General features: G+C 37.8%; 1 protein-coding gene across 1 annotated transcript; it reads left to right on the forward strand.

Annotated features, from left to right (window-relative positions):
• The first annotated feature begins 7,089 nt into the window (after positions 1-7,089).
• Positions 7,090-13,982, forward strand: LOC141785275 (ras-related protein Rab-5C-like). Its single transcript, XM_074663472.1, has 6 exons — positions 7,090-7,251; positions 8,002-8,336; positions 9,268-9,419; positions 10,429-10,551; positions 10,626-10,719; positions 11,269-13,982. Exons 2-6 carry the CDS (start codon positions 8,168-8,170, stop codon positions 11,391-11,393), a joined length of 663 nt encoding a protein of 220 aa, XP_074519573.1. The 5' UTR covers positions 7,090-7,251; positions 8,002-8,167; the 3' UTR covers positions 11,394-13,982.
• The last annotated feature ends 663 nt before the right edge of the window (positions 13,983-14,645 follow it).

The raw sequence follows: 14,645 nt of genomic DNA on the forward strand, positions 1-14,645 counted from the left end.
ATTTTACTTTTAAACAGATTAATATTTATTACCACACAAACACACACAAAAGTAACAAAAATTTGTACCACTGAGTTCTGATTGCCAGGTGCCATGTATCGGTACTGTATTGTTTCAAACATGAAAGGCACTTATCTCTAGTGCAACTGAAGATGAGCGGACAGGCCAACACTTCAGTTCTGGTCAGTAGTCTCTTTTTTTATAACCCTTTCTCCTGCTGTACTTCCAACTTGGAATTTATCTCAATTATCCCCCTATTTTTAATAATGGTTTTGTGAACTGTAATATTTTTCAGGTTAGTATGTGGAAACTTGAGTTAAAAAAATAATAATTTCACTAGATTTTTTCTGAACAACCAATGGGGCTTTCCAACATGCTGAAAAATCTCAGATACTATAAAAATACAACATCCACGGTTTCACAAACACACCAGAGTATAAGAATCAACATTTATTCAAAAGTCTTCTATTCTGAAGAGGATGGTGAGTATGAATGCCAAACAGTTGATTGTGTTGGTAAATGGCTCACAGTATCTTTCAAGAAATATCAGGATGTGATGTGTCAGTGAAGCACAAACTACAGACAAGGTACAGATGTATGAAGACTGTTGGGTTTCTCTTGGACATGTTTGGATTGGTGTGAGTTCACACTGTTTTAAAAAATGCGACACAAAAAGTTTTTTTGATTTATTATTTTATTATGTCATTTTTCTATCGCCACTCTAGATTGATGCTACCTGAAAGATGAACATTCTGGGGGTTTTTTTCTTGTTGCATCACACTTTAATTTCCTGTAATGATTTTTTTATGTTTGTTTTGTTTTTGTTCAGACTTGTTCTTGCACCATGCAGTGTTCCTGGTACCAAGGTCAACTTTTGGTCAGTTGGCATGATATTTCATCCACACAAAATAGCAGCTCAGAATGTTTGCTTATTATTATTATTATTATTATTATTATTATTATTATTATTATTATTATTATTATTATTATTATTATTTATTTATTTACTTATTTATTTATTTATTTATTTGTTTATTTATTTTTATTATTTTTTTTTGGTAATGTTTTTTTTTTATATAAGCTTTGTTTTTGTTCAGACTTGTTCTTGCACCATGCAGTGTTCCCGGTACCAAGGTCAACTTTTGGTCAGTGGGCAGGGCACACAAAATATCACCTCAGAATGCTTGCTTTTTTTTTTTTTTTTTGGCAAAAATCTGGACGTCACCGTACTCTTTGAAACTTGTTCATTTTTAAGGATCTTTCCTGATTTTTTCTTTTTATAGTTTACTTAGATAAAATATATCTTTTCAAGTAAATTGAAAGAACAGAACAGTTAACCCGTCCAAAAGAAGAAGAACTGATCTGGGTGTGTTTAAAGCATTGCACACTTCCCGCCAAATGTTGCCTGTTACACTTGTTAGGAAACTATTTACATGCTGTACAACCGAGTTTTTTATTCTGTGTCAGTTTGATTGCTCAACATTTTTATATAACATACAGGCTTAATTTTACGCAACCTTAGTGTGATGACAGGGATGTTTTGACAGTCAGCTAATTCAGGATGGGTTTTCCCAGCATTGTCACAGTGTGTGCCTGTGAACATGGTAAACAAACTTAGGGGTTAATCAAAGACTGGATTTTCAGTGATTGCACAAAAAGTCCAGATAAAAGGGACTCAGCCTGGCAGCACAGCAAACTCTCAGCTCCTGCTGCACATTTTACCAGGTAGGATACGGCTTGAGGCTTTAACATGTAGAACGTGCTTCCATCCATATGTGACATTAAATGTGTTTTTTCCCCTTCATAGAGATTGGTGTACAAGCAAACAGCGAAACAACATGAAGACTGTGATTGTTGCTCTTCTGGTGTCAGTGGTTATCAGCCAAGGTAAGTAAGAGCATCAAAAACAATTAAAAAAGAACTTGATCTTCTCTGAGCAAGCAGATCTACACTCTTACTTTAACTTTTTTTGCAGTTTGACAGTCTTGAGCTAAGGTAAAGAGTACACTGTAAAAACTGAAATCTTAACATTTTCTTTGCCTTTACGTTAAAAAATGTCTTGTTAGACTTAATATGACTACATTTATTCCCAAAGGTATAAATGGTTGCTTGTATTTAGACATCTTTTCTAATTTTAAGACACTTGCCAAATTTCTCTTATTCCATTGGTGGATTTATCTATTCAGTAATTTATTGGTAGATTTATTTATTTAGAGATTTATTGATTTATTTTCACTATAAATAAGAATAAACACTTGCTTAGAATTGGGTTTTCGCAATAGTTCAGGCCTACATCGTGTTTTTCCCACTTTCTCAGGTCAATCCTTAATGTGTAAGTGTGGGGGACCAGCACGGAAATGTGAGAATGTCGTTGAAGTTTGTCCAGCTTCACAGCCTGTCTGTGGAAACGTTCAGCTTGCTTCCATCCGTAAGTGAAGTCTGCTCCTTTCATATGCTTCATGGCTGTAAAGTCTCATTTGAAAATTTAGTCAGTCATTTCTTAAATAAAACCTCCAACATGTTGCCTGATAATCAATTCTTTATGTTTTTCCAGGTGGCTACTACTACCAGGGCTGCATGGAACCAGTGGAATGCAGAAAACAGAATAATAATTTGATTAAGGCCACTTGCTGCACCACTGACCTGTGCAATGCATATGATCATATTACGCAATTAGTCTGATTTATTTTCTCTGTGTTGTTCACACTTTGGCATTGTCATAATAAAGTTCAGACAAAACAGAAATAACGCTTTTAACATGCTTTGTGAATGTTTTTGTGCCAACTACTATAACTACTACGAAAGCTAATAATAGTGATTATTTAATTCTTTATAGCAGCTTTAAAACATTAGTTCACAAAGAGCTTAAAAAATACACAAAATAAAAGATTAAAGCCAACATTTCAACAGTGAAATAATACAACCTAACAGAAGATACAGCCTCGCAAATACATAAAAGAAAAACAGTTGACAAGAAAAGAGAAGGCAAGGCAAGTTTATTTATAAAGCACATTTCAGGAAGGCAATTCAAAGTGCTTTACAGACAGAACAAATTGAAAAAAAAATCAAAATTCAATTAAAAGGTAGATTAAAATTAATAAAATACAATAAAACAAAATGAGATTTTTAAAAAATTAAACAGATTTCAAGATAAGTCGCAGTGCTGAATTGCAAAATTATACTTTTTTTTTTTTTTTTAACAAAGAAAAGTCCTTAAAATGAATTGTAAAAATGCTCTAACGGGTGCTGTAAAAAGATGAGTCTTAAACCTGGATTTAAAGAAGCTCAGAGTTTCAGCAGACCTGATATTTTCTGGCAGTTTGTTCCAGATATTTGGATCATAGAAGTTGAATGCTGCCTCTATGCTATGTTTGGTTTTGATTCTGGGAACTAAAAGCAGACCTGATCCAGGTGACTTAAGTGGTCTTGATGGTTCATATGGGATCAAAAGATCATTGATATATTTTGGCCCTTGATCCATTCAGGGCTTTGGATTGTTTTAAAGTCTATCCTCTGACAAACAAGAAGCCAGTGTAAAGACCTCAGAACTGGACTGATGTGATCCACTTTTTTGGTCTTAGTGAGGACTCGAGCAGCAGCGTTCTGAACCAGCTGCAGCTGTCTGACTGATTTTTAGGGAGACCTGTAAAGACACTGTTACAATAATCAAGTCTAAGAGAACACAGGCAGCACAAGAAACCAACAACATAGACTGGATCACATTGACCAAAGGTAAGAGAACAAGGAAACAGAAGGAAAGATTAAAACAACAAAAATATCAGTTAGATCAATGTTTCCCAAACTTTTTCCAGGTGACCCAATTTTGGGGGGTAACACGGCAACTCATTCCAAAATATGTCTAATCTGTAAACCAATTGGCAGGATAACAGTGCAAAGATAAAAATGGTTCTTTAATTATGTTTCTGCATCATCTTACATCTTTTGTACCGGCTAACAGGCCTAACATATTTGAAAAATGCATTACAGCTTTGTTAGGCTTACACTCTGAAAATACTCACATTTTTATTATACAGGTTAGCCTGCTTGCTTTTCAGAATTGTACCCCAGTCCTGTGATATTCAGGACAAGATATTAAGATGTGATGTTCATCCAGAATAAAGGTAACAGCATCTGTCCATGCCTCTTTTTTGTTGTGACATCTCTGCACAGCTGTAACAATCTGTAACAGCCCTGTATCTGCAGCTGGTGCCTGTCCAAGATCAGGCAGTGACTTTAGACTTTCAAACTCAAAGGGGTTTTGAACAGTCAAAGTAATCAGTGGGTCAGCTCTTTCATATGTGTGATGGTGACACAGTGACAGCGTTTTCCTCTGAGTGTTGTAAAACACCAAGAAACATACAATGCTTTTGCTTTGGTTGTTTGAGTAGCACCAGCTCATAGCTTCAGACTTTTAAAAAGTAGTTAAATGTTTCCAGATACAGTAAGCATTGTGGTGATGACCCTTCACAATGAAAGCATAACAAGCTATGACAATGTGAGGAGCCAATCATCAGTAAACAAATTGGCAAGGGGAGGCATCTTCTGGTTAAGGAAAGCATGAATTTCATGTTAACATTTTGAAAACTAATTTGGTGACCCATAAAAAGTCTTTGGTGACCCACCTTTGGGTCAGGACCCAGACTTTGGGAATGACTGAGTTAGATAAATAAAAGAAGATTAAAGTTGTAATAATGGTAACAATCTAAGGTCCTAGTAGCTAGATACTAACAACAATAATGTTAAGTTTAGTAAAGTTATAAAGAGAACTAGTAAAGATGATAATTATAAATACAACAGGAAAGTTAAAAGTAAAAAGTAGAAGTGGAGTAGAAAGGCAAATGCAGTAAAGGCAATAAGAAGACAACTCACCGTTAAAGCAAGCCAGTAAAAGCATGTTTTCAAGAAGGGATTTAAAAGACAAAACTGATTCACATTAGTTTATTGTTGAAAGAAATATTGCTATTTTCTGAACGTTACATTTCTCTGTCTTATTGCACCACCTTGTGGCACATCAGCTGCTGAACTAAGCATCAAAACACCCTGGGCACAGTCCATTTCATTGTTTGTTTAGCAGATTTTCCATTACCTTTGCTAGTATTATATAACATAAAAAATGACATGGCACAAAGTTTATACTCAGTCTCAGATTCACAGATTCTGAGATAACTAGCATTAAGTTGTAACAATGTTGTCATAAATACTAAATAAATTTAGAAAAAAGATTAATTTAAATATGTTTTTTTCTGCACATAAATAATTCAGACAGCTAGGAGAAGAGAGTTTATGTTTTATTGCAGAATTGTTAATTAGCTTCTAATACTGGAGGGATTGGCTCATTATAGAGAGTGTACAGTTTTAAATAGGGTTACACTGATGACATCGCGCACAAAGAGCTGGTATAGTTCTGCTCTCTCAACACATGCCTTAAAATACACAGAGGACGAGCAGCAAAATATAAAATGATTATCAATGTAATATTCAGTGCTCTAGTGCTGGGGTCTATTTTCAGGATATAAACAAGAATAGACATTTGATTCATCTTCTCAACACTTATAAACTCAATTTCAGAAAGCCAAAAGATCTGGGTGTTCCCAAAATACATGACAATGGTCAGCTGGATTTGAACCACACAACCTTCAACCATTAATGAGTAATTTATTATCACCTTCAAATACAAGAATCTAAAAACTGACCAAAAAATTCTTTGGATGTTGGCATTCGAAAACTGTTTTGATATTGTATCTGTATTTCTGTCTATTATTGAACCTGAGTTGCATGACTTGATTTTTTCCTGCACATTGATATGTGTATCGTGCTAATCTGACCATTTTTTCGTCTCCTAATACAGCACCCAATAAGGATTTGCTAACAGAGAGGTTGTTATTTTCTGCATTGTACCTCCACACATTTTACATAATCACAACTATGAGCGCCTGCAAGACCCAACTTTACTCCCGTAACAGTATGATTTTATGCTACATTTCACCGTAACGTTTTGATGATTCCCACCTTATGGTGGTAATATCTGACTTTTTTGTTGTAAATTCATCCATGTTTTGCAACAGAGCTACCTAATTCTCATGAAGTTAAGACTTTATTTTTGTATTTTCAATGGATGCTGGTCACACCATCCCATGTGATGTGACACCATTTTTTTCTCTTGATTTACGTCACCTTCATCCAGTCAAAGGTCTCTGCACTATTTGCTTATGATTTTGCGTTTGATGGCGCAAACACTAGACCATATCATTTAACTAACCAAATTTCCCTGAATCCACCCTACTATTTTTTTCTCTTTAATGACAAAATTATATTTGAAATATTCTGATTTTTTCTCTGAAAATTGTTTTTTTTTCTGTAATTTGGCTTTGTCATTATTAATGATTAGAGGTGGGCGATACTGGGCATTTTGATATCAATCCAATACCAAGTAAATACAGGGCCAGTATCCCTGATACCGATATAGATGCTTTGTAATGTTTAATGTTGATGTGTCATCACAATGCTGAAATAAACGTGTTTTGTGATTATTTTTTTTTTCTTTTGAATATGTTGTTAAAACCTAGTGCAGAGTTAGGCAAAGTTCAAAGGTGACACATTACATTAATGCCATGATAAACATTTATGAACAAAATCAATACAACAGTAAAAAAGGGAAAAGTTCCCAAAACATTGTTGTGGGGGATTCTTTCCTAAAGAAAATAAAGTGGTGTAAAAAAAATAAAATAAATAAACATAAAATAAAATAAAGTGAAAAAAAATAGTAAAGAAGATCCTGATCTAAATGTGAAGTTTTGGTTTACATGTGTTTGAAAAGTAATGCAAGCTTGACAGCTGAGGGCGCCGCTGTATGACGTCGAGGGTGACAAACAGAAAATGCCCCGTAGACCAGTCCGTCTCTATTCTGTTCGGCCTTTGCGGTCTGCCCAGGGTAGAAGGGTGGGTCCTCCTGTAGCTTTATTAAGCTGCAGCCCCTGAATTGAGAGAAACAGCCAATATGTTTTTCTTACCTTTGACAGAGTTGCTCTCAAGTTGATTGGCCCTGCTTCTGACAACCCACTTTCCCATTATGCGATTGGTTATGACACGACGTCACATGACAGGCCAATCCAGGAAGTGTTTTGGTTACACAAGGCGGAAGCGTAATTTACAAAAGCTAAAAGTGTTTCTGAAGAAAAACATCGTTAGAGAGTTACAAAAAACCCAAGAGTCACGATTCCCTGAACGGGGAAGACAGTTTTCACGCTGCTGGTAAGGACAACACCGTATTATGTGTTTCATTTCAGTGTATGTACCTGTTAGCCGTGGTTAGCAATGCTAACTCGTCTCGTCCTTATTGCAGATGAGCTTTAGCCTCGAAGCTAACACACAGCTGGTTCTGTTTTTCTTCTTGCTGTGCGGTCAAAGTTAATGTAGGCAGGTTGGGCGAGTTTGTGATGTAATCACATAGTTTGAATGTTGTTACTGGTGTGTTTGTAGTTTAGGTTATTATTTAGCTTCAACTTATTGTTGATTAGCTTGAGTTGTTGCCTTCGAGGAGATTCCTAAAAGAGGCGAAGCTGTTAAATAAAAGCTCAGTGTAAAATGAACTTTTCTGTTCTGCTAAGCGCCGACATTCATAACCCTTTCTCCAGTTCTAACTTCTTGCACGTATTTTCACCCGGTGTTTGCTTGCTAGGTTTTAACGTCCGGTATCATTTCCAGTGATTAATAATATATGCCTCACCGAACTTTTTCTTTAATTAAAAAGCGACTTCAATTTGATGTCGATGGGAGATGTTATTTGCAATGCACGATGGTCTGGAAAGTTGCACTGAATTTCCTCAGTCGATCAGTCATTAATGCTCTCTCCAATGGCTGTTAATTGTGATAATGCTGTCCATTTCTTTGATACGAAAACATGCATTTTATTTAAATGCAGATTTTAAAAATGACAAATCTGGTCGCTTAATCATTTGTTTACTGTTAATCTAATGGTTTTCCTTTCCTATTTTCTTCTAGGTTGATCTGTTGCCTCCTCCACTGCTATCACAATCTGGTTCATCCTAGTAGGAGTTTGGTTTTTCGACCGCTCACCATCAGTGCCTATCAGACACAGCTCCCATACATACCTGTAGTTTCAGCACATCCCAAGCCTTCTCACCTGTGACAGTCTCTGTCTCTGTAAATGGCTGGACGTGGTGGAGGATCAACAAGGCCTAATGGTGCCGCAGCAGCAAATAAAATCTGCCAGTTCAAACTGGTGCTGCTGGGGGAGTCAGCGGTTGGCAAGTCCAGCTTGGTGCTGCGATTTGTCAAAGGCCAGTTTCATGAATTTCAGGAGAGCACAATTGGGGGTAAGGGACATTAAGTGGTTTAGGGTATGTGGAAGGGGAAATTATTGTTTAAATGGGCTGTAGGTGATTCTGTGTTTTTGTTAAAATTTATCGAAAAAATTATCAAACCTGCACCATATGTTTTTAACACATTTTCATTAAAGGATAAGTTCGGTTTATAAAGCTTTTACATTGTTTATAGAATGAAGTATAACAAAATACTCACCCAGAAGGCTTTCCTGACCAAGCAGTGCTTCAGGAGATATTTAGATCCAAAATCGTGCAGCGGACGTCCGTATAACGGGATCCATCGGGGCATAGACAGCGCCGCTCCTAAAACTGCATTAATCGTCCAAAAAAGCGTGTTTTTCACCCATATTCCATCATGGTCTGCTCCAGGTTAGTCCTCTGCTGCAGTCTGTATACCTCCAGACAGCGCTGTGTGGCTGTTATGACCTCAGAACTGACAAAAACTTTGTTTACATTTGCCCCACCGCGCATGAGCAGTACTTTCTGGAGGGCTGACTCCTTTCTTTGAGGGGCAAACATAAACAAAATCTCCGTCAGTTCAGAGGTCAGTACAGCCACACAGCGCTGTCTGGAGTGACACAGACTGCGGCAGAGGACTAACCCGGAGCGGAACATGATGGAATATTGGTGAAAAACACAAGTTTTTGGTCGATTAATGCAGTTTTAGGAGCGGTGCTGTCTATGCCCCGATGGATCCCATCATACGGACGTCCGCTGCACGATTGTGGATCTAAATATCTCCCGAAGCACTGCTTGGATCAGGAAAGCATTCTGGGTGAGTATTTTGTTCTACTTCATTCTATAAACAATGTAAAAGCTGTATAAACCGAACTTATCCTTTAGCTGATTATGTCAGTTTGAACGGTCCTGCTCAATGATAATCTAATTATTTAACTGATCTTTGTTGTCTTTCTCTCTTCAGCTGCCTTCCTCACTCAGACCGTCTGTCTAGACGACACCACTGTGAAGTTTGAGATCTGGGACACAGCAGGTCAGGAGCGCTACCACAGTCTGGCTCCAATGTACTACAGAGGCGCACAGGCTGCCATCGTGGTCTACGACATCACCAATACAGTAGGTTCCACCTATTGGAGAACAAGTGGGCGTTAGGATTTGTATCAGTCTGAAGTATTACAAAGTGGAAATGTAATGCTTTTACTTCCATGTTTTTTGTCCTTAAAGTGATACTCCAAGATGGAACAAGTTGGGTCCTATCACAAGGTTTAGGGTAGAAATTACCCCTACAGCAGTGATTTTGTGCAGCAGAAGCCCAGGGCGCATGCAGCAAACACCCCCTCCCTGCTCCTCTGCCGGTTTCCTCTGCACTCAGACGGGGCCATATTTTACTTGACCAAAAACTCAAATAAACGGACTCCCACCGAAAAAATCTGATATCGGTCTGCATTCACGCTTTATTCAGAGAATTTTCAGCACATTACTTTCACACAAAAACACCGCTAAATAAGGCTCTAGTTCTCATCGTGTCGTTAAATGGCGCTACCTCCGCTGCAGAGCCACAGCTGGCTACGAGGCGCTCGCCGCTTAGTGTATCAGTCTGCGCGCGGCGTGCCAGATATAAACAAACTCAGGTAGTCTGCCAGGACCAAGAGAGCTAGAGCAACTAGAGCCTTATTTAGCGGTGTTTTTGTGTGAAAGTTACGCACGGAAAATTCTCTAAATAAAGCGTGAATGCAGACCGATATCAGACTTTTTCGGTGGGAGTCCGTTTATTTGTGTTTTTGGTTAAGTAAAATATGGCCCTGTCTGAGTGCAGAGGAAACCGGCAGAGGAGCAGGGAGGGGGTGTTTGGTGCAAGCGCTCTGGGCTTCTGCTGCACAAAAACACTGCTGTAGGGGTAATTTCTGCCCTAAACCTTGTGATAGGACCCAACTTGTTCCATCCCGGAGTATCACTTTAACATGAAGTAGCTAAAGCCACAAGTTTATATTTACTCTTAGATGATCACAGGTTATTTAGTTTTCTCCAAACCCCGTATTATAGATCACTGTTGTTGCTGTTGTTATCTAGAGCTGTCGTGTGAAAACTTGCACTGCAATCTTGATAACACTTGTTGCTTGATTAGGATACTTTTGCACGAGCTAAGAACTGGGTGAAGGAGCTGCAGAGACAAGCCAGTCCCAACATCGTGATTGCTCTGGCTGGAAACAAGGCAGATATCGCAAACAAGAGAGCTGTAGAGCTCCAGGTATGGAGACGAAAAATTATAAACTCACATCAGTGCGATAAATAATTTTCCTAACTTTCGATGCATCTGTTTAGGAGGCACAAACATACGCTGATGACAACAGTCTACTCTTCATGGAGACTTCAGCCAAGACTGCCATGAATGTCAATGAAATTTTCATGGCTATTGGTGAGTGCATCATACTGTTTCATCTTTCTTACCAAAACTCACAGATAGATTCTTCAATCAAACAATCAAGATGCCTTCCAGACCTAAACTGAACAAAATACATTCATACATTTTGTTGTAGCAAAATGATGTGAATAACCTTGTGTGGCATGGAGCAAAAATATTTTTATCAGTAAGCTTTGTTCTCAAACTACTGATCTCTGCACTGTGTCACTGTGTGCTTGACATTAAGACCTGTGCATGTAAAGGACACATCCTGAAACCAGATAAGATCTGAAAGAGTTCCTTGTCTTTAAGAGTTTTCAGGTTGAGAGATCAATGTGATGCCTTTGTGTTTATTTTAGCTGGATAGTAAATATTTGAAGCAAAGTGTTAAAAAATACCATGAGTACTGTGAGTGTTTGTAGGCGCTAAGATATCTAAATACAAAGTCCGTCTGCTGGGCATTTAACTGTTAATTTTCTGATGTAGGAATGCCGTCTCAGAATTTCCACTTGTTATGTTGATTGTTGTAACTTAATTATAACACCGATAATTTTGCCCCTGTAGCAAAGAAGCTGCCCAAGAACGAAGCTCAGGGTGGGGCCGGAGCAGGTGGCCGGACCAGGACCGGGGTGGATCTACAGGAAGCGGCTCCCCAGGGCCGCAGCTCATGCTGCAGCTCGGGCAATTAGCAAGTACAACACAAAGAACTTAGTGAGCGAGCCCTGAACATTGATTTAAGGACATCACGTAGCTTAAAAGAAAAAAAAACAGAGAGGCAGGAGAAGGCAGAGCCACTCGCCACCCCTGCACTTAAAACTGAGATTACAGATGAGATTATCTGGATCCTCTTTGATTAAAGGAACATTTTTTAAAAAAGAATCATAAGCTAGAGGGAATTCCCATGATCCCTCACTACTTCTCTTCTGTCTTTCCCCCCTGTATATCTATCTACCTCCCTGTTCGTCTTCAGCCTGTCTCAGATGATTAAATAGTCTTAAGTGATTTATTTTGGAGAGGGATGCTGAGGTTGTTTACTATCCCCTCTAAGAGTGTGTGTCGGTGTTATGTATGTGTATGTATATGGTACATATGCATACATTGGCAGTATCCTTTTTTAGTCCTTCATTTCCCTCTACATTGATCAACAGTATGAAAAAAATCCGAACTACCAATGTGGAAATTGCAAACAGCAGAATCACCTTCAGAGTCACCTTCATGGTTTCTCGTGGTATTGCAGTTTGAGATCTGGGGTCCATTTCACAAAGCAGGTTTAATGAAAACTCAGAGTCTATTAACTCTGTAATGAAGTAAACTCTGGGTTTTCAGTTTCAGAAAGGGAGGTTAATCAAACCTAAGGAAGAGGGGTAACTAAAACTCTGTGCCTGTTACTCTGGCAACTAAGTCTCTGGATCTAACCTGGTCCCAATGAACTTTGAGTTTTTCTCTGTCTTCGCCCTCTTTCAGATCCACATGCCATTTTTATTTCATTTAAAAAATCAGAGTCAGTAGTTCATCATCAGGCACAGTAGGTGTTACTGAACTTTTTCACTGAGGTGGCATGTTCTTTTGTCAACGATCCTTTGGATGAAGGAGCAGCATTACTTCACAGAGAATAAAAATGCGTCAGGAGTTGATCATCAGATTATCAGACTGCGCATAGATGTACTCACATTTCCAGACAGTACCTTATTGAGCGTTTCACATCTCAATCATTCACATACGTAACTTGATCTGTCTTTACATTTGCAACATTACCGCTCGCAGTCAAGCATGGTTTTCCCTTTCTTTCTGTTGGCCGAGTAGAAGTCTGTGTTAGTTTAATTGGGCTTAGTTATTTAACAAAATATGATATTGATGAGAAAGCCATTTGTGTGTGTAAAAACAGCATTATTTTGGGGATAAAACCAAAAATCAAACAGCCACTTCATATTTACTCTACAATGTAAAGCATGTTAAAAATGAGGTACCCCCATGAGATTACGCTGAGATTTTATCTGCTTGAACAATGTTTTTTATATTTACAACAACACAACCTTTATCAAGCCAGTGTTAAAAAACACTCAAGGAGGGACTTTAAAGAAAAGTAGAAAACCTTGACAGTTAGAAGTTCATTCATAATCAAAAAAGTAATATTAGATAACAAATGCAACCAATGAATCTCTCAGAGACTGTTTAAAGCAAAATGTTTCCCATTTAATCAATAAATACTCATTCTCCTACACACCCTGCACACAATGACAAATCCAAAGTAAATCTCAACCAAAATGATTCCCCAGTCTTTGTCAATTCAAAATTATATACAAGTATATAGAACTAATGAAAATAATCTACATTTCCTTTTTTAGGCTATCTTAAATTGCCTTTGACCCAGTTTTTGGTCCTTGGTGCACACATTGCAAAACGCCTTTAAATCCACAAGGAAACTAAAGATAAATCCACATGGAAAAAATGCCCAAAACCAAAAATACTTGATTGATTAACAAAAAACACTGGTATACCAGGAAAAAAGAGACAAAGAAAGGAGATCCCACCCAAACCTGGGAACTTAAATCCAGAGCAAAAACCTTTCAGCTCCATCCTTAGCCACTGCCAAGTGCACTTCACTCACACAGGATTGCACCATAGTTGAATAAGTTAAACTAGAATGCAATATTCTCCTATGCTGTCTCTCTGTCTCTTGCAGCTGCAGCTGTGTTGCTCTCTTTTCTAAAAACCTGCTCCAACTCTCCATATGAGCGCATTAAAATTTCTAGTTGAATTGGAGTGAAAAATGCAGCCCCTCTCCTCTCTGTTGCCATGGTGTATCGTTGATTCAGGGCTCTATTGATGATGGCTTTTTATGGTTGGGCTGCACGCACTTAACTCCAGGTGAAACTACTCCGAGTTGATTTAACTGCCTCAAATCAGCTGTTTCTGAAAGCGAAAACTCAGAGTTTTCTGTCTCAAAGTAGATCAACTCAGAGTTCAGAATTAGACTCAGAGTTTAGTGAAACTGCTTTGTGAAACGGACCCCAGAGCATTTTTGATCTTTAGTGGGACCTAAACATGACACAGTTATTACGAAAGCCCCAGAATTTTCTTGCTCAAAGCAGATCATGATTCCATAGGCTACACATCTGAAGATGTCTCTAAACTGTGCAACAAAAAATGCAGTTGTTTGCATTCATTGTGTTTCCATACCTGTAACACCAGAGAGTTGTTAGCCTTTTTTAAAAAAACAATAAATGTGAAAATAACTTGTAAATCTAAAAAAAAGAATAAATAACATCCAAGATTTATTTTGTTTGACTTGATTTGGAGTCGATGATGATTTGCATCTTTTTTTAATATTCACACCTTATGTAATACAATTTCCGACCACTAGATGGCAGCATCACATCTTGATCCAGATTCATCCGAAACATCTCAGGCATATAAAGAATTTTATGTTATGTAGTCATACTTATTTTGTAATTGTAAAAATGAATAAAATTATTTTTTTATTTGACTAGAGGAGAGTAAAAGTAGGTAAAATCATATGTTCGTATTGCTTAAATATTCGACTACATATATTTAAAGCTGACATTTCTTCTACTGAATACATTAATGTGTCCGCTCTGATTGATGCATTAGCCTGTTTAAGTTAATATAAGAATGAAGTGTTCCTCGTAATTCAAGGGCTTTATACATTCATTACACTCTGCATTTTCATTTCCCACATTCTAACCTGTGTGTATGCTTGGAAGCAAACAGTATGCAGATGTTCCCCGCAAAAAGCCATTACTGCTGTCTTGAAAAGAGAACACGGCAGTTTGAGTATGCTTCATTAGCACTCACCTGATTATTCTACAGCTCACTTAAAGCGAGGTTTCTACGGGTTAATGCAGTGGTTCACGTTGCTGTAATGAACAGCGACCTTTAAACAGAGATACCTGAATCTCTTAGCAGGTTGAAGATAAATA

This window comes from Halichoeres trimaculatus, unplaced genomic scaffold, assembly GCF_033239565.1.
Source record: "Halichoeres trimaculatus isolate MK-OKI-2021-1 unplaced genomic scaffold, fHalTri1.1 fHalTri1_scaffold_23, whole genome shotgun sequence".
Lineage (NCBI taxonomy): Eukaryota > Metazoa > Chordata > Actinopteri > Labriformes > Labridae > Halichoeres > Halichoeres trimaculatus.

Bases quoted from the DNA above. Each gene is read 5' to 3' on its own strand.
- LOC141785275 (XM_074663472.1), top strand. From the start codon at position 8,168: ATGGCTGGACGTGGTGGAGGATCAACAAGGCCTAATGGTGCCGCAGCA. The intron at 8,337-9,267 runs GTAAGGGACATT...TTCTCTCTTCAG, and splicing joins TCAGGAGAGCACAATTGGGG to CTGCCTTCCTCACTCAGACC. The intron at 10,552-10,625 runs GTATGGAGACGA...GCATCTGTTTAG, and splicing joins AGAGAGCTGTAGAGCTCCAG to GAGGCACAAACATACGCTGA.